The sequence below is a fragment of the Cnephaeus nilssonii genome (genome assembly GCF_951640355.1).
Source record: "Cnephaeus nilssonii genome assembly, chromosome: 3".
Classification (NCBI taxonomy): domain Eukaryota; kingdom Metazoa; phylum Chordata; class Mammalia; order Chiroptera; family Vespertilionidae; genus Cnephaeus; species Cnephaeus nilssonii.
Window position 1 is genome coordinate 64,467,690 of NC_137074.1, and position 20,933 is coordinate 64,488,622.

General features: G+C 44.2%; 1 protein-coding gene across 2 annotated transcripts in view; it reads left to right on the forward strand.

Annotated features, from left to right (window-relative positions):
- Positions 1 to 12,452, forward strand: part of DRD3 (dopamine receptor D3) — a gene marked incomplete at both ends in the record, with an annotated part of 39,983 nt that extends 27,531 nt beyond the window's left edge. The window contains 4 exons of one of the 2 annotated variants that reach the window (XM_079766149.1): positions 4,304 to 4,500; positions 5,615 to 5,692; positions 10,788 to 11,133; positions 12,256 to 12,452. In XM_079766149.1, coding sequence (XP_079622275.1) covers positions 4,304 to 4,500; positions 5,615 to 5,692; positions 10,788 to 11,133; positions 12,256 to 12,452 — 818 coding nt within the window. The remainder of the gene's footprint in view (positions 1 to 4,303; positions 4,501 to 5,614; positions 5,693 to 10,787; positions 11,134 to 12,255) is intronic. The other variant, XM_079766148.1, reaches the window with a different exon arrangement.
- Positions 12,453 to 20,933: the final 8,481 nt, after the last annotated feature.

Sequence of the window (20,933 nt, forward strand, 5' to 3'; positions counted from 1 at the left end):
GTAAGAAATCTTCAAAGGAGAAAAAACTTAAAGCTAAGAAAATCCTATCAGCTAGCTTAACTTTTCTTCAAAACAAAGACATGGGGGAGGGCTATTATTCGGTTTTAGCAATATAACACCTCACCTGACCTTCAGAGCACTGGAGCTGGGAGGAGTTTGGTTGAGAAGCACAAAGTTAAAAGAATAGCAGGCTCATTCTAAATCAGACTCATCAGGATCCCCTGCCTTTGCAAACAAGTAGAGGCTAGACCTTTCAATGAGCTTGAAGTCCATTATCTCTCAGTCCATTATCTCTCAGGCCAACCTGCTTCTGGCCTTGCTGCTCACATCACTGTGGGACCAAGTTGCCAGGCTAGCCCACAAAGACTTTTAGAATCATTAGCAGCACTACTGAGTGTTTTATCACCCCACACAGTGCCTCGAACACAGTAGGTGCTCCATAAAATTGTGTTGAATGACATAATTCCTCCTCCTTATCATTTCCTCTTAAATGTTGAGTTGAATTGGGATAAACATCTCAGTCTCAGAGAATGAGGAGTAACCCCCCAGCCTCCCCTTTATCCTCTAGTCAGTGATTCTTTATGTGTTTATGTAAAACTAGTGGCCCGGTGCACAAAATTTGTGCACCAGGGCAGCGGGGGCGGGGGGGGGGGGGGGCGGGGAGGTCCCTCAGCTTGGCCTGCACCCTCTCCAATCTGGGATCCCTCTCGCAATCCAGAACCACTGGCTTCTAAGCGCTCACCTGCCTGCCTGCCTAATGCCCCTAACTCCTCCCCTGCTGACCTGATGCCCCTAACTGCTCTCCCCTCCTTGTCTGATCCCCCTAACTACCTATGTGCTCTCCCTTCCTCTCCGCACCTTCAGTCCCCAGCGCAGGAGTGCTGAGAGCTCTCCACCGAGGCCCCGCCCCGTCCTGACGCCCCCCTCTGGGCCAGGTGGTGCTGCGGACCTGCATGGGCTTCCACCAGGGGAGGCTGCCACGGCCGCCTGACTCCCCACTCCGGGTCGGGCTGCGCTGGCCGGCGTGCACTTCCGTTGGGGGGCCACCCCCAGCGGCAGCCTCACGTCCTGGTGGTGCAAGTCCTCACCCCCGCTCCCGCCCCCCAGCTCCTGTGTGCACGTACCTTTGACTGATCGTGACTCGGACACCGGAACGAACAAATTAGCATAGTCCCTCTTTATTACATAGGATGCTCATCTGTCTACTTTGTGCACTTACTCATCATTCATGTATTCATTTAATAACTATTGGGGTGACAGTACAGTGCTGTGGGGGGTTTTTAATTATTGTTGAAAATTTTACATATGTCTCCTTTTCCCCTATTGAGCTCTCCCCACCCACTCCCACCCGCCAGCACATGCCCCCACCCCCATATTGTCTGTGAGAACAGTGCTGTTTTAATTAAATAATTAAGACAAGGTACCTCCGGGGGCATCTCCTGGGGAAGCCTCAGCTCTTGTGAAGGCCTCACTGCCCTCGCCTCCTCGGGACTCAGCAGAAAGAAGCTTCCAGAATTGCTGGTGTGGGGGCTTTACTCTACCCTGCAAATAGGACCTACACCCAGGTCAGACCTGGTGGGGACTGGAGTAGGGTCCCACTCGCTGGCCACTTGCCTCCTATGTCACTCTGCCTGCTGACAGTCCTCCCAGGATTCGGGGAGAGGCTGCCAAACATGGTGTGAGGGCAGTCAGCAGGGGAGGAAGGATGGGGTGACAACATAGGATGAGTGATCATACATAAAGGCCTTCATTGATTAGCGACCCTGAAATCACTACGTGCTCTCTTCACTCTCTGTTTCTTATACAAATGCTTTCGATATTTTTACTGCAAAAATAAATATCTGCACATGATAAAACATAAGGTGTAATGGGAGACATATGCATACTTATATGTATCTCTCCCTTCTACCCCAATTGCTAAGTCCTTCATCTCCCTCTCTAGAAGCAAACACAAGTACCTACATTCGGGCATGCGCACACGCACATACATGTTTGTGTGTGTATCCATTTTTCCACAAATAGAAGCATAATATACCTACTTTTGCTCCTGGCTTTTTAAAAGTAGTAGTTACTATATAGAATTTAGAGGTCAGCCTCCCAGAACCCAGAGGAGGGTAGAGAAGGGTAGAAGGTATATCTGGAGGGACAAATGGGGACTATCTAGCACACCAAGGAGGCAACAAGGTGAATAGCAGGGACATAGCCCTGCTACCCCTCTAGCCTACTTCTTACTGGCAAAACGTGCTGAGGTGCCTCTCATCATAAATCATGGTCAGACGCTGATGACAGGAGAGCTCATGGCTGTTTAAAAGTTTATAAAACCACCTGCTGCCACCCTACTCCTACCTCTGACCCCAGCCCCCTCGGGCCAGAAGATGCCAGTCTGTGGCCACTGCTCAAAGCTTCATGAGCCATTTCCTGAAGGATACTGACACCAGCTTTGGCAGGATGATACTAATATGACCTAAATGTCATCCCCTCCCCAGGAGAATCGGAGAATTGGCGAGTAGCTCATGAAGATTCTGGTGGCAGTGCTGTCGTTAAAATCCTCACTAAGCTCTGAGCACTCTTTTTGGTTGTTTGTTTTAATTCTTAGCTGTTACGTCCTTCCTCGCACCCCCCCCACCATCCCCCAAATATTGTTCCCTGTAAGTCTCTCTCCAAATTTCTATTCCAAGTGATCTCATCCCTTTTCAGTTCAAAAAGCTCAGAGGAGGTAAAACTTAAATAATAACAGTAAAGAATAAATGATAGTTGCCATTTTCTCATTTCCTCTACGTGACACAATATCTTCTAGAGATAATGAAACTGAGGCTTGGCTAGTTAAGTAATTTCTCTAAGATCGCACAGTTAGTAACTGGCATACCTGGCTCTCACACCTTGGGCTGCCTGCCCTCTGCTACCTCAGAGACCAAGAAGCAGAATGAGGGGCCATGTGGCCGCGGCCTTCTTCCTGCCAACTCACACCTGAGTCTATACCTTCTGAGACCAGATTTGGGTTGGAGAATGCCCAGCTCTTTATGAAGATTGGCCAGGTGTACCAACAGCTGTTGCTGACAGTGCTGAACAAAGCACAAACATGCCATATCCCACTGGTTAGAGGATCGTGGAGTGTCCAAATCACAGAAAGAAGATTGTTTTTGGGGTCAGAGTGGCAAGAGGAATGTATCCAGGTTCCACCCCCTTTCAGTCTGTGTGATGTTGGGTCACTTACTAAACCTCTCTGAGCCACAGCTGCTCATCTGAGAATAAAGTCAGTAATAGCACCTGTGTCACATAATGTTTCCATAATGATTAGGTAAGATCGTGTGGATAAAGCCATTGGCATATCACCTGCAAGATATTAGTTTGCTTCCCATTTCTCTTTCAAGAGGGGCAAGCTCCAGGCCCTTTTCTGGGCATTGGAAGAATCTCAACATCTGCTAGTGATGAAGGCAAAACTACAAGGCCCTCCTAGGAGGAGTGGCAGGAGCATTCCAGAACATAGAACAGAGACAAGGACCCTCCTCAATTCACATTGTCCACAATGACAATATCCTTACTGGTCCTCTTCCCATCTCACTGCTGACCGTTGCTGGAATTCCTTGAAAAATCAAATGCCTGTCTCATATTCAGCCACCACCTGCCCCATATCCTGAATTCAAAATGGAGACCTGGCATTCTCAGCAAAGAAGGCTTCCTCCATTCAGTGCGTTCAGCAATCCTTTCAGGCCTCCACTCCGCAGGCCCCTTCCTGGGGCTGCATCCCTCCCGCAAGCCTCTGGCTCGTTGCTCAGTGACACTCGCCCCAGCCTCCCAGGCTGCATTCCTCCGTGGCACTTAGCACAGCATATGGAAGAGATCATCTGTCTGTCTAGAGTCTAGACTGTGAGCTGATTCAAGGGCAGACACAGTGTCATGCCTCTTCACAGTCCCAGTGTTTGGCATGTAATCATTGGGTGTTGTTGTTTTTTAAGTGAATTGTGAGCAACACAAAGCTACATGAGACCTCCTACCCTCAGTGAGCTGACAACATAGCCATCAGGACCTGTGTGCTAACTACACAAAAGAGGCAAAATTAAAGAGTTGTGAGGCACAAAGGAAGACAGAGTTGCTTCTGGATAAGAAACTCAAGTAAGCCTCCCTGGATGAGGCAGCATGTGAACTGGGGCACCGTGAGGGTGTAGGTGGGAATCCCTGCTCCTCCAAGCTCCGTGTGGATCAAACGGTGCAGATACCACATGTGGTTTGGGGCCATATTTTGTGCTCCCCGTTGAGGTCTCATATTTGGCAAACTGCTCTGCTTTCTCCTTTTCTGTCACAGGAGACCCCAGTGTCTGCTCCATCTCCAACCCTGATTTTGTCATCTACTCTTCAGTGGTGTCCTTCTATCTGCCCTTCGGAGTGACTGTCCTCGTCTATGCGAGGATCTATGTGGTACTGAGACAGAGGAGACGGAAACGGATTCTCACTCGACAGAACAGTCAGTGCATCAGTGTCAGGCCCAGCTTCCCCCAACAAGTAAGCATGTGGGAGGGGCAGAGGGAAGACAGCACCCGACTCTGTGACCTCCCAGCCTTGTGTCCAGCAGTGAATGTTTTTGCCTGAACTGCCACTTTGGAGACACACATCTGACCCCCACCTTCTAATCTGCTTGTGTTGGCTCTGCTTTAGAGATAGTAAATTCAATCCAAAAAGCTCATTGATAGTCTTTCCTAGAGCACATCTTACTTGGGAAGATCATAGGATAGTTTCTAAACATGTTCTGCTTCCCTTCAAAGTTTTTCATTGTCCCCAAATGGCCAGAAGTTCAGATGTCACACAGGGTTCAAAGTTTTAGTGTGACAGTTGCATCATGCACTGCTAGAAGGTTCCCAAGACGGACTTTCTTGCCAGATCACTCATTCCAAAAATTATCGGGTTCATCAAAATCTCCTTTTTTTACTATATCAGTCCCTGTATCCAGGCATTAACAAGCTGGTAGACTGGGATGCTGATGATGCATTTTTGGGGACTTGTTAGGCTCTGAAAAGGAGGATTGTTGCCTCAACACTGACCTTCCAATTTTTGGGGTTTTAAGTTCTGCTTATCCCAGTGCCCAGTGTCATAGTAGTTTATCCACAATGAACTTAAAGCATGAGTGGATACATACCAAACACTTGAAATCTTACAGGGAAGGGACAGCAGGAATATTATACAGCTTCTGCCTTTATGGAGCTTGGACTCTAAACAAGCAAATAAGCACACCTCCACCCAAAGTTAATGAGCAGCCCAAAACTGAATGAGATGTTTGCCAAATGTTAAGTGAAGACCATTGAACCCTCAAATATTGAATGTCTTTGAAGTTATGAGAAGAAAGAGATCAATATCCTCAGGAAAGAGGATCAGAGACAAAGTAAGAACTGAATTTTATCTTTAAGGCATTTGGATGTCTAGATCAGAGTGAGGGTCAAACTCTCAAAGTTGAAGTCCCAAGTTGAAGGCTTGAGTAGAATAAGAATAATGGTCCTCATGAAATAGGAGGTCATCGCTGGAAGATGAGGATACAAACATATTGTATTTAAAGCATTGTCATCTATATGGTTCAACTGTGTAGAGCTTAACCTACAATTATTTCTCCTTCAACCTACCCTAGTCTTCCTGTCTTCGGCTGCACCCCATTCGGCAATTTTCACTAAGGGCCAGATTTCCGTCCGATGCCACAGGGAAAATGGTAAGCAAACCATGCCTTTAATTGTAGGAAAAGAGTAAGAGATATTTTCTCAAAGATCCTGGCTTGACTTGATTCCACTTCCATTCCAAAATAGAATCTAGCCCAATCCCACACTTGTATCTACAATATAGAACAGCTCTGAGATCCTGCCTGATTTGAGCTTCTGAATAAGAATCAGCAAATGACACTCAAAAAACATATGGCTATTGGGTGAGATCCCAATGACTGGAGCCAAAGCCTCTTGGATGTGATGTGAGGATGCCAGCCAGAGCCACCTGCATTAGAGGCAACTAGGCATCAGTGGAACATATATGAGCAGAGGGGAGGCTAATGTGACAATTTCAAGTGCCCTACTTGTCATTTAATATAGAGAGAAACAAGACAATTTCATGGTCACCTTGACCCTTGTCCTTCTAATTCAAGCCAGCCCTGTCTCCCTAAGCAAGCCAAGTGCAAAATGGAGCCTGAAGGTGTTAAGTATATGACCAGTATTCCTTTCCCTGAACTCCACAGTCAATTAAATATTCAAAATAAGGCTTCAAGTCCTAACCGGTTTGGCTCTAACCGGTGGATAGAGCGTCAGCCTGCGGACTCAAGGGTCCCAGGTTCGATTCCAGTCAAGGGCATGTACCTTGGTTGCGGGCACATACCCAGTAGGGGTGATAGATCCTCCCTTCCCCCAACTGATGGACGGAGCATGACGTAAACTCTACCTGCAGCCGGACATTCCTGAACACCTTATATGGACTGTACATTGAACCACCAATCAGCACCTGCCATATACCCTAAACCCCCAATTCCTAAATCCCTAGGCCCCTAACCATGTACCTTACATGAAACCACCAATCAGCGTGTGCTGAGTGCCCTAAGCCCCGTCCCCTCTTTTCCTCCCCTTAAAAGGCACTCTCACCCCGGCAAGCTCTCTCTCTCTCTCTCTTTCCCCTCTGGAAGGCGGCTGGCAGGGTGATCGCCAATAAAGCCTGTGTCCTGGTATCCCATGGTCTCTGGCCCTCTGTTTCATCTTTCAAGGGGGTGTGCAGGAGGCAGCTGATCGATGTTTCTCTCTCATCGATGTTTCTAACTCTCTATCCCTCTCCCTTCCTCTCTGTAAAAAATCAATAAAGTATATTTAAAAATAAAATAAAATAAATAAAAAATAAAAATAAGGCTTCAAAAACCCATAATGAGAAAGGTCTGAGCCTTGCCCAATCTTTGTATAGTTAATTAACCACTTTCTACATAAACCTTGTGTAGCAGAGACTCTTGCTGTTAAAGATTTTTAAAATATCCATATATGTATTGTGTATATAGATAATAGGTTTAAACTTGCCTATAGCAGATCCAATGTCAGAGGAAGCTCTAAGGCCAAAAGGAGAAAAAGTGGATTTTAGAGTATCCACTTGATTGCTTGGTTATGAAATGTGAGGTGAAGACAATTGAACACCCAAATATTAAATGCCTTTGAGGTTATGAGAATAGAGGGATCAATATGCTCAGGTAACTTAGTTGCTTATATTACTAAGAAGATAGTAGAGGCCAAGAGTCTGGCATTGCAGGAATGTGGAGAAACGGGTTCTGTGCTGCTATGTGAAAGTAGAGGGCTCTGCCAGCCAGACCCAAAGGAATCCAGTGTTTTCTCCTGTCCGTCTTGGGCGTGGTGATTAGGGTTCACAGAGCTGAAAAAATACACTCGCCAATATATCATCTTAAAAGAATCACTTTCTATATGACTGAATGTCCACATCTGTAAAATGGAGACAAGGTACCCTAGGTCAGTGTTCTCAGATCTGAGATTTCCTAAGCAGTCTCAAGAATTTGTCCCCAGTCCCCTAGATTCAGAAATAATGCTTTAGAGGTTAAATATTGTCACTTTTAGAAGATCATTAGATGCCAGCATAAACATAACCATGCTCATTCAGATAAAACACAATGTGCTTATATTAATTATTAGAAAACCCCATCAAAATGAAATCCAAATTTTAAAAAATGGAGCACAATTTTAAAATATTTATATCACCTTGAAGGTCCCTTACATTGACTCATTCAACAATGTTTCTGAGTGTGTACAGTGTGCCAGCACTGAATGTCTGTAAGATTGTGATTCCTTGAACTAGAGAGAGATGGTGAGGTTCTTGGTTGCTGACACTAACTTAAGTAGCAAAAGGAATTTCCTGGAAGGATATCCAGTAGCTTTGACTCAATGAGAAGGCTGAAGAACAGCTTTAGAAGATGCTGTTCATGCCTAAGGAAGAATCTGGTTTGAAGACCTATCACACTGAACATTGATGCCAACACTGCTGGATGAATTCTGAAGTCTCCCTGCTTTACAAGCTCCAATTCAGGGTTCTAGGTGGGAATCTTTAATTGGTTGGGCTTGGTTCATGTTCCAGAGTTCCAACAGCTGGGTGGGGAGTTGGGGAGAGTGAATATCTGGCTGTTTTGTCTTCAGTTATGGAAGTTGAGGGGTTCTGCCTGCTACGCAAGATTAACTTCAAACATGGAAAGCTCAGATGTTGAGTCCACACACCACCAACCCCATACCAGAAATATCCACATATTTTCAGTGTTCTACTCTGAGTCTACTTATCCCAAAACAAATTTTCCCATTTTTTTCCTGTTTTACAAATGAGGCTTAGAGACATCTAATTAACTTGCCCAATGATACATCTACTAAATAGAAAAGATGAGATAAGAATTCTGGGGTTTTCTTTTTTTTAACTTTTTATTGTGGAAAATTTCAAAAATAAAAAAGTAGAAAGACAAATATAACACATGCTACATTAGCATCAGTCAGTTTCAATAATTGTTAACTCATGGCCAATCTCATTTCATCTATACCCCCAGCTACATTCACATAAACTCATTGGATTGTTATGAAGCAAATCCCAAATATCACAGCATTTCAAAATACTTTGTAAGACTCTCTAAAAATAGTAACTCTTTTATAAAACACATAATCATAATACCACATCAAGCTAAATAAATTAATAATATCCCCATTTTCCTAATATCATTAAGCTAGTGGCCCGGTGCACGAATTCATGCACATTGAAAGAAAATTAATTAGAAGAAATATTTTAATATTGATATTCGCCCTTTCTCTATAATAGAAATGTCAACCAATTTCACAATCGACAATGATGGATCGAAACACACGCGTGTGATTGGCACCAGTGAGAGCTTTATATATATAGATAAACTTGCTTAATTAGACCTGCTTTCTGATTTAGCTAAATTTTTTCCAACCCAGTGAAGCCCCCCAACTTCTCTTTCAGGTAATTGTCAGCAACACAGCAGTAAATATCAACACGAAGCAGATTATTATTGTAGATCATGCAGGGAGAACAAAGGGTAAAATATTTAACTGCAGCAGTGTTTGACTATATTTTGTGCTGTGAGAAAACCTGAAGTCATTTTCAAGGTCCACCATTTCTTACTTCTTTCCAATCGGGTCAAGTTTCTAAGCTTTCTAAATCTCCGTTTTCCAGCTAATGAAAAGAAAATAGGATTCCACCGAGTCTCCTATCTACCTACTCCAGGACTTCTGTGAGGATCAAATGAGATGAGGCACGGGAAAACGCTTCACAGACATTTGGTTAAAGTGTAAAATGTTTCCACCTGGCTATAAAGCAAGTTGTGTTCCTGGGCTGAAGAAACTCCAAGGAGGCTAGTCACTAGGAAGAGGAAGCCAGGTGTTGCTATGTGATGTCATTACCCGGTGCCCACAGCCACTGTTTCCGGGCTGGGCTGGGCTGTGGGCTTCATTTTTCACCATGGGGTCTCAGCGATGACAGCTGCAATTTGGTGGGCTGGCGCTCTGAGGTGGTGGCGGGGCCTGTGTCCCACTTGGGGGAAGCCAAGTGTTGCTTTGTCAGTGCCAGGTCCGTGGTGCTGTTTCTCTGTACATGGCCAGTGCGCATCATGGCAGCTCCTACGTTGAGCGTCTGTCCCCTGGTGGTCATTGCACATCATAGCAACAGGTTGGATGGTCGGACACTTAGCATATTAGCCTTTTATATGTATAGATATCCAATATGCAAATTTTTCTCAATTGTCTCATAAATTTTTTACAGTTGATTTATTTGAATCAAAATTCAAGTAAGATCCATATTTTGCAACTGGTAAATGTTATTGTTGTCATCATTGCAATTTATATGTTGAAGAAACTGAGTAGTTTGTCCAGATTTTGTCACTTACATCCCAGTGGTGTCAGTGACATGTTCCTCTGTATATTCTAGCCATTCTAACTTAAAAAGGCCAGGCTATAATCCTATGCTCTCCTCCTCCAGGGATGATGGTGAAAGTACATGTAGCAGGTACTTTTAAGTGTAGAGTCAGAAGCAGATTTCACTTACCTTAACTTTCCATGGTCCACCCACTCTCAGATACGCCCTCTGCAGGTGTGTGTGTGTGTGTGTGTGTGTGTGTGTGTGTGTGAGTGTGAGTGAGTGTTTCAATAAATCTTTATTCACCAAAACAAGCAGCGGGCCAAATTTGACCTGCAGGCTATATAGCCTCTCAATGCTTGGCCTTTATAAATCAAAGGGAAAAAATTATTGCACTATCTATTATTGATCAGATCATGTAAATGTGTGGGGAAAGGATATATTAGCAATTTTGCATCATAAATTATCTGATTATAACACATTTTTTCTTTTTTTCTTTTTTTTCTTTTTTCTTTATTGATTAAGGTATTACATATGTCCTTATCCCCCTATTGCCCCCCCACCCCCACCCCCACTCATGCCCTCACACCCATAATGCTCTCCAGTTCCATCCATGCCATTTGCAACAGCATGGATGGAACTGGAGAGCATTATGCTAAGCGAAATAAGCCCAGTCAGAGAAAGATAAATATCACATGATCTCACTCATTTGTGGAATATAATGAACAACACAAACTGGTGAACAAAAACAGATCCAGAGACAGAGAAGCATTGATCAGACCATCAAACCTCAGGGAAGGCAGGGGAGGGTGGGGGTGAGGGGGAGAGATCAACCAAAGGACTTGTATGCATGCATATAAGCCTAACCTCTGCAGGTTTTACACAATGTTGGATTCCCCTTCCTTCGTTGCCTCCTCTTTTTCTTTCAGGGGCATTCACAAGATAAGCAATATCCCCAGAAATGTCAAAACCCTCTCTTGTCACACCTACAGCCCCTCTCCCCTGGCCGGACACACATGGAGCTGAGGCGTTACTACAGCATCTGCCAAGATACAGCCTTTGGGCCACCAGGCTTCCAAGAAGGGGAAGGAGAGTTGAAAAAGGAGGCGAGCACTCGGAATTCCCTCAGCCCCACCATGGCACCCAAGCTCAGCTTAGAGGTTCGAAAACTCAGTAATGGCAGGTTGTCAACATCCCTGAAACTGGGGCCCTTGCAACCTCGGGGAGTGCCACTTCGGGAGAAGAAGGCAACCCAGATGCTGGTCATTGTGCTTGGTGAGTTTGGATCAGGTTGAACTGAGCTGGGTTAGGTTGAGTTCAGTGCAGCTGGCAGAGGATTAAGGTAACCACATTTGACAGAATTGGAAGTCCAATGACTGTAAAACTTATAAATGTTTATCATATGACTGAAAAGGGTTTGTGTATAAATGTTAACTGGTGGAAATTGCAAGACCTAGACCAAAATTCATGAAACTCAGCAGGTCACCTTACCAAGCTGCGTTTATCCACTGTGTTTGTTGTCTATCACATGGACTTATAAAAATGGATGAATTAAATAATAAGTAAGATAATGATTAAGTAAAAGTGTGTGGTATTTACTAGATATTTAATAAATGCTTACTCTAAAATATTAAGTAAAAATAGGGATGCAAAAAACGATGGTCATGTGGTATGATAAAATCTAGATTATATTAAATACAGAGAGAAAAAAACCTGAAAATTAATTCACCAAGATGTCAAAAGTGATTGACTTTGCATGGTGGGTATATTTCTTCTTTCTACTTTTCTGTACTTACCAAATTTTCCATAATGTATAAAACCAGAGCTAGTTTTTATAGTAAATATATATAACTTATTAAATAAATATTAATTTACTTAAATTTAAAAAATTGAGAAATCACAGGTACCACATAGAGTGAAGGTAATTCGTCCTCTTGATTATCACTGACAAACCATGCCTCCTCATACCTCAGGGGCTTTATGAGAACCCCTAGATGTAATCTCCTCAACAGCAGGAATTGTGTCAATTGTGTCTTTAGGGTCTTCTTTCCTGTCAGTGCCTAACATCAAGTCTTGATGGATAGACATTAAATAAATATTTGGTTTAAATTAACAAGTAGAAAAAACTAGTAAAGAACTACCTAAAAGTCAAACTAGAAAATTGATTTAGGAACAAAGGCCTAAGATGAATCAAAGATATTTTGATGTTTTCTCATTAAAAAAAAAAAAAGTGGCTAATCACACCTACTTCACAGGGTTGGTTTAAAGATGAAATGGGTATGTAAAACTTCCTGCATAGTAACTGGCATAAAAGAAATAAGCATGAGTCATTTTCATGTCATAACAAAACAAGTACGAAAACCTGTTACCCAGTTTTTCTCTCCCTTTGCGATCTAGGGACCTTCATTGTCTGCTGGCTGCCCTTCTTTTTGACCCACGTCCTCAATACCCACTGCCCAGCATGCCACGTGTCTCCAGAGCTTTACAGAGCCACAACATGGCTGGGCTACGTGAACAGTGCCCTCAACCCTGTGATCTATACCACCTTCAACGTTGAGTTCCGTAAAGCCTTCCTCAAGATCCTGTCTTGTTGAAGGAGAGGAGAGAACACCTCCTGTGTCCACCTTTAGCTGCCATGCCATTGGGCCACTGGCCAGGGCCTGCTCCTAAAGACTCTGCCATGACCTCTGGCATGTAATAGGAAGAAGATTGCTGAAGCCAGGATGTCTCTGAGTGGCACCTGTAATCAACTGCTTCCTGCAAAATAGAATGTTCTACCTCCCCAGCTAAAACCTGACTTCATCGTGGTAATCTTCAAATGGTTGGAAGGCCCCTGAGTAATAAGCAATAATTCAGAAAGAAGCTGATAAAACGTGACTCTACGCATACACATAATCATCATCAGAGGCATGATCCATTACAGTGAAGGAAAAATGAACAGATCTTACAATTCTCAACTTGCCAGGAGTCCTTGAAATGTCAGCCAGTGAGCCGTCTTGCAGAACAGCCTTTCTTCCTTCAAACCTCTAATTAACTGTCAGGCTGACCTTGTACTTATGTGAGCCCACTCCTTTCTTGTTATTCCTTTCATTCATTGTATTCTGAAATATAATGGCAAGGCCAATGCTGCTACCTCTTCATGGGATCTGTAGAGACATCACTCACCCTGAAGGAGACATTGTCCCACGTTGGGACCTAAGTGTCATTTCAAACCTCGCTACCCCTGTATTTTAGCTCTAGCTATGAGGTCCTTTGATTCCCTCCCCTTACACTCAAAGAGTCTCAACTCCAGAGTAATTCAAGATGGGGGGTTAAGTGAAAAAGGAATGACAATCACACTGTAGTATCAATCTTGAACCTTGTGGTTCAGAACATGCCTTAGATATGCTTTTCATAATCTTATAAGGTTTTCCTCCCCAGGCATCTCTGTCTCCTGTGTAACAGAGACCCAGTACTTTCAGACTCTAAAACTCATTAAGTGTTAAGTGTCTGCAAAGTGCCTGTTACCTCCCAGGTTCTGTATATATGACAATGAATAATACAGACCCTGCCCTCATGGAGTTTGCCACCTGCTCCTGTGTTTGCCCATTTACTTGTAGAAGGGGGCAGGGACTCACCTAGACCACAGAGAACCTAGGAACTGAGGCACCAGGCAGGGAAGCTGTCCAAAGCTATCACATGGACAGTCTTTGCAAAGCCCTAGCACAGATCCTAAACATCACCATTCCCACAACTGAGATGAAAGGTATATAGAAATACTGTGTAAATGTCATTCAAAATTGCATTTACAAGCTAGAACTTGAATATTCTCATCATTTACCTTTTCACCTTCAGAAGCTATTATTGATTACAGAATTAACATGCAATTTGTGGATAATTTATGAAATGTTATCATCCCAAACCTCAAAAAATGTACTGTTAGTATTAGTGCATAGGCATGACATACCTGCTGCAATGCTGTTAAACTTTAAAGTACACTAGAAATTTACAAGGGCTCCAAGGCTTCCCTTTCCCTTTTCCTCTAGCCCTAAGTGTACAAATCAGCAGAAGGAAATATTTACCCCTGGTGAGTCAGTCACCTGTTACTCCTAAATGCTTTTAATGCCAGCATTTTTAAATTTTATTGTCTACTAGAGGCCCAGTGCACGAGATTTGTGCATGGAGGGAGGGTCCCCTCAGCCCAGCCTGCACCCTCTCCAATCCGGGACCCCTCGGGGGATGTCCGACTGCCGGTTTAGGCCCGATCCCGGTGATCCCTCTCATAATCCTGGACCACTGGCTCCTAATCACTCACCTGCCTGCCTTCCTGGTCGACCCAACTCCCGCCCCCCCCCACCACCAGCCTGATCGCCCCTAACTGCGCCCCCTGCTGACCTGGTCACCCCTAACTGCCCCCTGCTGCCGGCCAGATCACCCCCAACTGCCGGCCAGATCACCCCCAACTGCCCCCTCCTTGCCGACCTGGTCACTCCTAACTGCCCCCCCCTCCGGCCTGGTCACCCCCAACTGCTCCCCCTTCCGGCCTGGTCGCCCCTCACGGCCCCCACCCCACCAGCCTGGTCGCCCCACGCAGCCTGCTGTTCAGTTGTTTGTTCGTTCCTCACTAAGCCCCCTGCCGGCCTGGTTGCCCCACACAGCCTGCTTGTTCAATCGTTTGGTTGTCCCTCACTAACCCCCCTGCCGGCCTGGTCATAGGCAGCCATCTTGTGAGGCTGTGATGGTCAATTTGCATATTACCTCTTTATTATATAGGATAATGATGTGTATATTGTAACTCGGTAAGCAATTCTGACTTGTGCTAGTTCTTGTATCTTGTGCCATTTAACTCAGGTTTATGGTGCAAGCAGAACTGGGGACTGAAACAATTAAATATCTGAAGAAATAAAAGTACATGATTCCTAAATTTTTCCATGTAAAATCAACAGAAAACAGGTTGAACAATGGGGTAGAAGATCACAGAATTCCATGTCAAAATCAGAGTTCTAGGATAGAAACATAAACAGCATTAATATTAATAGATTTGTGAGGAATTATAGCAAATATTTTGTATCCTCTCTCTGCATCAAGTCATTCAACCCTAGTGATAACCTTAGCAAGAGAAACTCCATCTGCAGATGAGGAAACTAAGGCAGAGGAAAGTTAAGAAATTTGCCCCAAGTCACACATGGTAAGTGACAGAGCTGGGATTCAAATATATTTCTATCCAATTCCAGAGCCCATACAATTAACCACTTCCTCCCACCATAGAGGTAAAAGGATGGGAAGAAACAGGTGAGAAGAAAAAGATGGAACAGGATCCCTGGGAGAGCCTCACTTTATTCCACCCGCCTCCACCTCTAGGCTCTCCTGAGAACACAGCCCAAGAGATTACTCTCCCTCTCCTGCCAAGTTCTGAAACAGTCACATAGGGAAATATATAATCTTTTTTTTAAATATGTTTTTATTGATTTCCAAGGGAGAGGGAGAGAGAGAGAGAAACATCAATGATGAGATCAAATCATTGATCAGCTGCCTCCTGTATGCCCCTTACTGGGGATCGAGCCTGAATCCCGGCATGTGACCTGACTGGGAATCGAACCCTGACCTCCTGGTTCATAGGTCAACGCTCAACCACTGAGCCATGCCAGCTAGGCTGTAATCTATTTTTATAAAATCATGGGACAGTCCTTAGAGAGCATTTGGTTTCACCCTGTCCTTCATTTACAGAAAAGGGACCCCTCGGGGGATGTCCGACTGCCGGTTTAGGCCCGATCCCGGTGATCCCTCTCATAATCCTGGACCAGTGGCCTAAAACTGTTGTCCCATGTTGGTAAATGGAAAACACTCAAATCTGCTGGATCCTAGTTCAGTGCTCTTTCCCAGGAGCCCTATAAAAACTATGAATGCCATACAGGTAGAAGAAGGAAGTCATATTGTCACCTCCACTGTAAACTGAGAGGTACTTTTTCCCTAGACAGTGGCAATTAGGACATAACATTGCCTTCCCAGAATTTCCTTCTCATCCAGGAAGAGACTCCTGGGGGAATCCCAAGCACTCACTTCAACCTCCTCATCCTAGGATTCTGCATTCTACCTCCTCTACTTCTACAGTTCCTATATGATTCAGCAAACTTAACCTCAGAGCTCACTACTTTCAGAGCCAACAAGGCCAAAAATCCCAGGAGAGATGTTGGCCTGATGAAGCAGAGCAGAGTTCTTGGGGCAAACCAAGTCTGGGGCCAAATGTAGCCTCATATCTGCCTATACCACTTGGGTGAAAGGCAAATAGTATGGAAATCCAAATAGATTACAACCAACATTCAATATGAGAGCTTAAGTACACCATGCTCCAAAACTCCAGTCCTTATTCATTTATTAAATCAATCACAAATGTGGATTGATTGCCTTCTGTGTCCCAGGCACAAAACTTGGTGCTAGGAAACATAATTGAAGAAGAAATAGTCCTGCCAGGCCAGCATGGCTCAGTGGTTGAGTGTCGACCTATGAACCCGGAGGTCACGATTTGATTCCCAGTCAGGGCACATGCTTGGGTTGTGGGCTCGATTCCCCATTTGGGGGCATGCAAGAGGCAGTTGATCAATGATTCTCATCATTGATGTTTCTATCTCTCTCTCCCTCTCCCTTCCTCTCTGAAATTAATAAAAATATCCTATATAATAAAAGCCTAATATCAAATTGTCCCCTCTACCGGGAGTTTGACCGCTTGCTATGATGTGCGCTGACCACCAGGGGGTGGCACGAAACATGGCGGGCGGGCTTCAGCGATGGGGTGCTGGCAGCAGGTGGCAGTGGAGGCGCTGCCCGCCCTGATGGACCCCGACAAGAGAGCAGGACCAGAGAGCGGGACCGCGGCAGGATGGTGGAGCAGATGAGCAGGCGGCGCCAGGCCAAGGCAGATGTGAGTGGGGCCCAATCACCCCGCAGGCGGTGACAAGCGTCCATTACAGAGAAAGGGCAAATAGCAACATTAAAATATTTCTTCTAATTGTTTTCCTTGAAGACATAGTCCTTGCCAAGTCCAAGCTTGTAGTCTGGGAGGTGTGGAGGGGGGAGGCAGAATTCATGTGCATGGTGATGATCCACTTGTTGTCTATAGTAAAAGGAATCGATGGTGTTTGGAAATCTCATACTCAGCCTTGAGATGGCTCCCCAGACAACAATTATTAAGATTGAGACAACATTAAAAAGTAAAGGGGTGTTCCAGGCATAGGAAAACCTCTGAAGAGCTAAAAACAAAACAAGCAAGAACATGCAAGGAATCTCAAGCCCATCTGGCCACAGAGAAGGGCTCCTAGGGACAGGACAGGAGAGGAAAGGGCCTCATATTTGGAGCCCTCCTCCAGCTTTGCTCAGCTGTCAACTGAGATGGTGGTGACACCTCTCACAAAAGAATTCCAGAACTTACCTCCACTTCCCTCCATGTGGGCAACATACATCATAGAACAACCATCACTGACTTACTTAACAGTGATCTTTCTGAGCTACAGTGAATTTCAACAAATGCAGAATTCAATTTCAATTACTTCTTCTTTTCTCTACAAGAAGGAAAATAGCTACTTGAATGAATGTAGAATTATAGATGGTTAAAATTAAGGCAGTTCTGAGAGTTTGGGTCTGAAATCAAGAGAGGTCAGGCAAAGAGATTTGTTTACCTGAAAGTGTGGGTCAGAACTAAGCAGAGAGGCAAAAAGGTTAAAGGATTCGCTCAAAACTGGCTGTTTCCTAAAGGTCCTGACTCCCAGGCCTATGCTTTGGTTCTTTAGTCACTGCTGACATAAAAAAACTGAAAAAGCTTAATTTGAATCAACACACAGAGAGCAGAGAGGGGATGACAGGCAATTAACTTGATGCCTCCTTTCTACCTAATTCTCTCCTCATCAGGAAGGGAGTGAGTTTCCATGACTACCTCCTGACACAGAGATTCAGTTGAGGGTGATGCTGGTGTCAGCTCAGCTCTATATCACATACTGGTAAGAGGCAGAACCTGGGAGTCTGTCCAAGCACAAGATCTGGGACTTCTTGCTCCACCCACCCTCACCTCAATTAATCACCCAGTCACCTTCCTTGTGCATCAAGTCCCTGCTCTGTGCAGAGTCTGCTCGGTACTGGGAGGAGAGAAGAGCTGGGTGTATGCCTCTGAGAATGGATGTGCCCCCAGGAGGATGCTGAGCTGAGCCACCTGATAGGAAAGACAATGGACAGAAATAAGTAAAGGGCTAGAGTTCTAGTGCTAGCATGGACAAGTGACCTTGAGCAAGTGTTTTAACCTCCGTGAACTTCAACTTTCTCATTAGTAAAATGGAAGACCTAAAGGCCTGGCTTTCCTCACTAAACCATTTGCAATGTAGATGGCGCTGGCGGGCTAGAGTGTTGGCCTGTGCACCAGAGGGTTGCAGGTTCAATTCCCAGTCAAGGGCACGTACCTCCTGGTGGGGTGGCATGTGGAAGGCAAACAATCGATGTGTCTCTTTCACAATGATGTTTCTCTCTTTCTCCTCTCTCTCTCCCTCTCTCTCCCCTCCCTCCTTCCCCTTCCCTTCCACTTTCTCTAAAAAAAGTCAATGGAAAAAATATTCACACTCCTTCGGTGAGGATTAATAAAATAATAATAATAAAATTTAGGTAAATCATGTAGTAGAAGTACTTTGTCAACCATCAAACTCTACTTACACATGTAAGAGATAATAATTATAATTGATATTAGTATTAGCATTAGTATTATTTTCCCCCCAAGCAGCTGTTTCTATCATACCTATCTGGTTCACAGCCCACCTTTCTCTCTCTTTGCTAATTCTCTAATTGCCTCAAGTTATTAGGTGCAGTCTGTTCAGCCTCCCACGTGAGATCTTATTTTTCTCTTATATTTTATTCCCTAAATGATACTTGGCTGAATTTGTAATCAGATTGTTAGGCAAATGGATAGTCCCAACAGGGCACCCTTTCCCTGTTCACACAGCCAAGTGCCCAAATATGGCCTGATCTCACACCAGGACGATGCTGACACTCGATGCTTAAAGCGATTTGGGGGCCTCAGTTCCTGTCCTGGCCAGGGAATGAGGAGTAGAGCACATCTATTCCTCAAGACTCTCCATCTTTGTTTCTCAGGATGTCTGAGCCTAACACCCTTTCCTCTTATTCCATCTCTTCCTGCCCTAGGAAAGTCCACTGGGTATACGGCGCTAGTTTCCCAGGTCTGTTGTCACAAATTACCACAAACTGAGTGGCTTAAAACAACAGAAACTTCTCCTCTGACGTTTCGGGAAGCTAGGAGTGCAAAGTCAAGGTGTCGGCTTGCCCATGCTTCCTCTGAAGATTGTAGGCGAAAATGCTTCTTGGACTCTTTCTAGCACCTGGAGGTTGCCAGCAATCCTTGGTGTTCCTTAGCCCGTGCAGCGTAAGTCCAGACTCTGCCTCCATCTTCACCTGTGTTCTCTCTGTGTGTTTGCATCCAAATTTCCGTCTTATAAATCATTGCATGGAGGGTCACCTTAATCCAATATGACCTCATCTTAACTTGATTACATCTGCACAGACTATTTCAAAATAAGGTCACATTTCAGGTTCCAAGGGTTAGGACTTGAACACATATTTTTGGGACACACAAATCAATTGATAAAATGTGGTGAGAGTGGTCTGAAAGAAGAGAGCTTGGAACTTGACAAATCAGGGAAATGTACCAAAGTTATGGCATTCGAATATGAGGTTAGATTTCAGCCTTGCCATATAGTCCCTTTAGTGGTCTGAGTCAAGTCTGTAAACTCCTGGAGCTCAGCTTTCTTATGAGTGATGTCCGGATTCCTAAACTATGATAAGGCATGCTAACAATAATTCTAGAGGATATATTAATAAATCATCTTCTGAGTCCTAAAAACCTACAAACATGCTTATAAAAGTCAAAACTGTAAAGGCAATCCTTAGTTGCTTCTCTGTGTCTTAAAAGGGGGCTGGGGATAGAATTCAACAGCAAACTCATTGGGGCTGAGAAAAGTTAAGAGGGAATATCATGAAGCTCTCCTACCCCGTGTAGCACCACTCCAGACAGACAAAGGTGGAAGACTGGTTTTCCCTTGGAGAAAACTGATATAATTGTCTTGCACTATGCTTTGAGCAGATTCCATGTTAAAGACCTTTTAAAAAGCTTGCAATTTATCACAACTTATAATCATGGGATTTGAGAGTTGAAAGGAATGTTAGCCGGGTCCCCTAGTTATTGTAGAAATTCTCTCCAACATCTCTAACCCATGATCACCCAGCTGTATTAAGGAGCTGGCTCACTTCTTTGCAAAACACGTGACATGTATTCTTTAAAAAATTCCTCCCTCCTTTAAGCCAAAATCTGCTTTCTTATAAAATTCATCTTTTGGTCCTTATTCTTTCCTCTAGCATGAAAACCTCTATTCCATCTTCCCAACGACCACTGTTGTGGAATTAAAACAGTTCTCTAAGGTTTCAATCTTTATATCTCTACGTAAAGTAACATTTTCTCACACTCTCTATCTTGGTTGCTTTCTTATGGATGTTGCCATATTGTTAGTGTTTCTTTTATAATATGAGAATACAATCTTCTTATATTTTGTTTAACCAGTTCAGAGTGCCATGGACTCACTTTCCACATGATTGGAATATTTGGTTTTTAATGACCCAACTCAATTTGCATAGACTCTTGGGGCTCATATTGAAACTCTAAGAAGGAGATTTAAACGCCTAATGTATAAGTTTAATGGAATATGCCCTAGGGATCAACACCTATACATGAAGGAAGTAGGATTCAGCAGAGGGAGGAGTTGAACTGTGGCGCAGTCACACAAAAAACTCAGCCATCCAACAGGGAGGTCTGGAGGGGGCAAGGCCTTTATGGACCCAGCCAGTAATTGGATGAGAGGAAACCTCTGGGAAGGAGGTGTGACAAAGGCAAGGAGGCTCTCTTCAGTTGAAAGCTTTTAGCTGTCAACATTCCTAAGCAACTCGGAGAACAAATTCCTTAATCCTGAAGGGGGATCTGAGTGGCACACCACAGAAAATATGGAAGACTATTGTAGTTTATCCTTTTTGCCATTCGGCTCTACTTTTTTCAT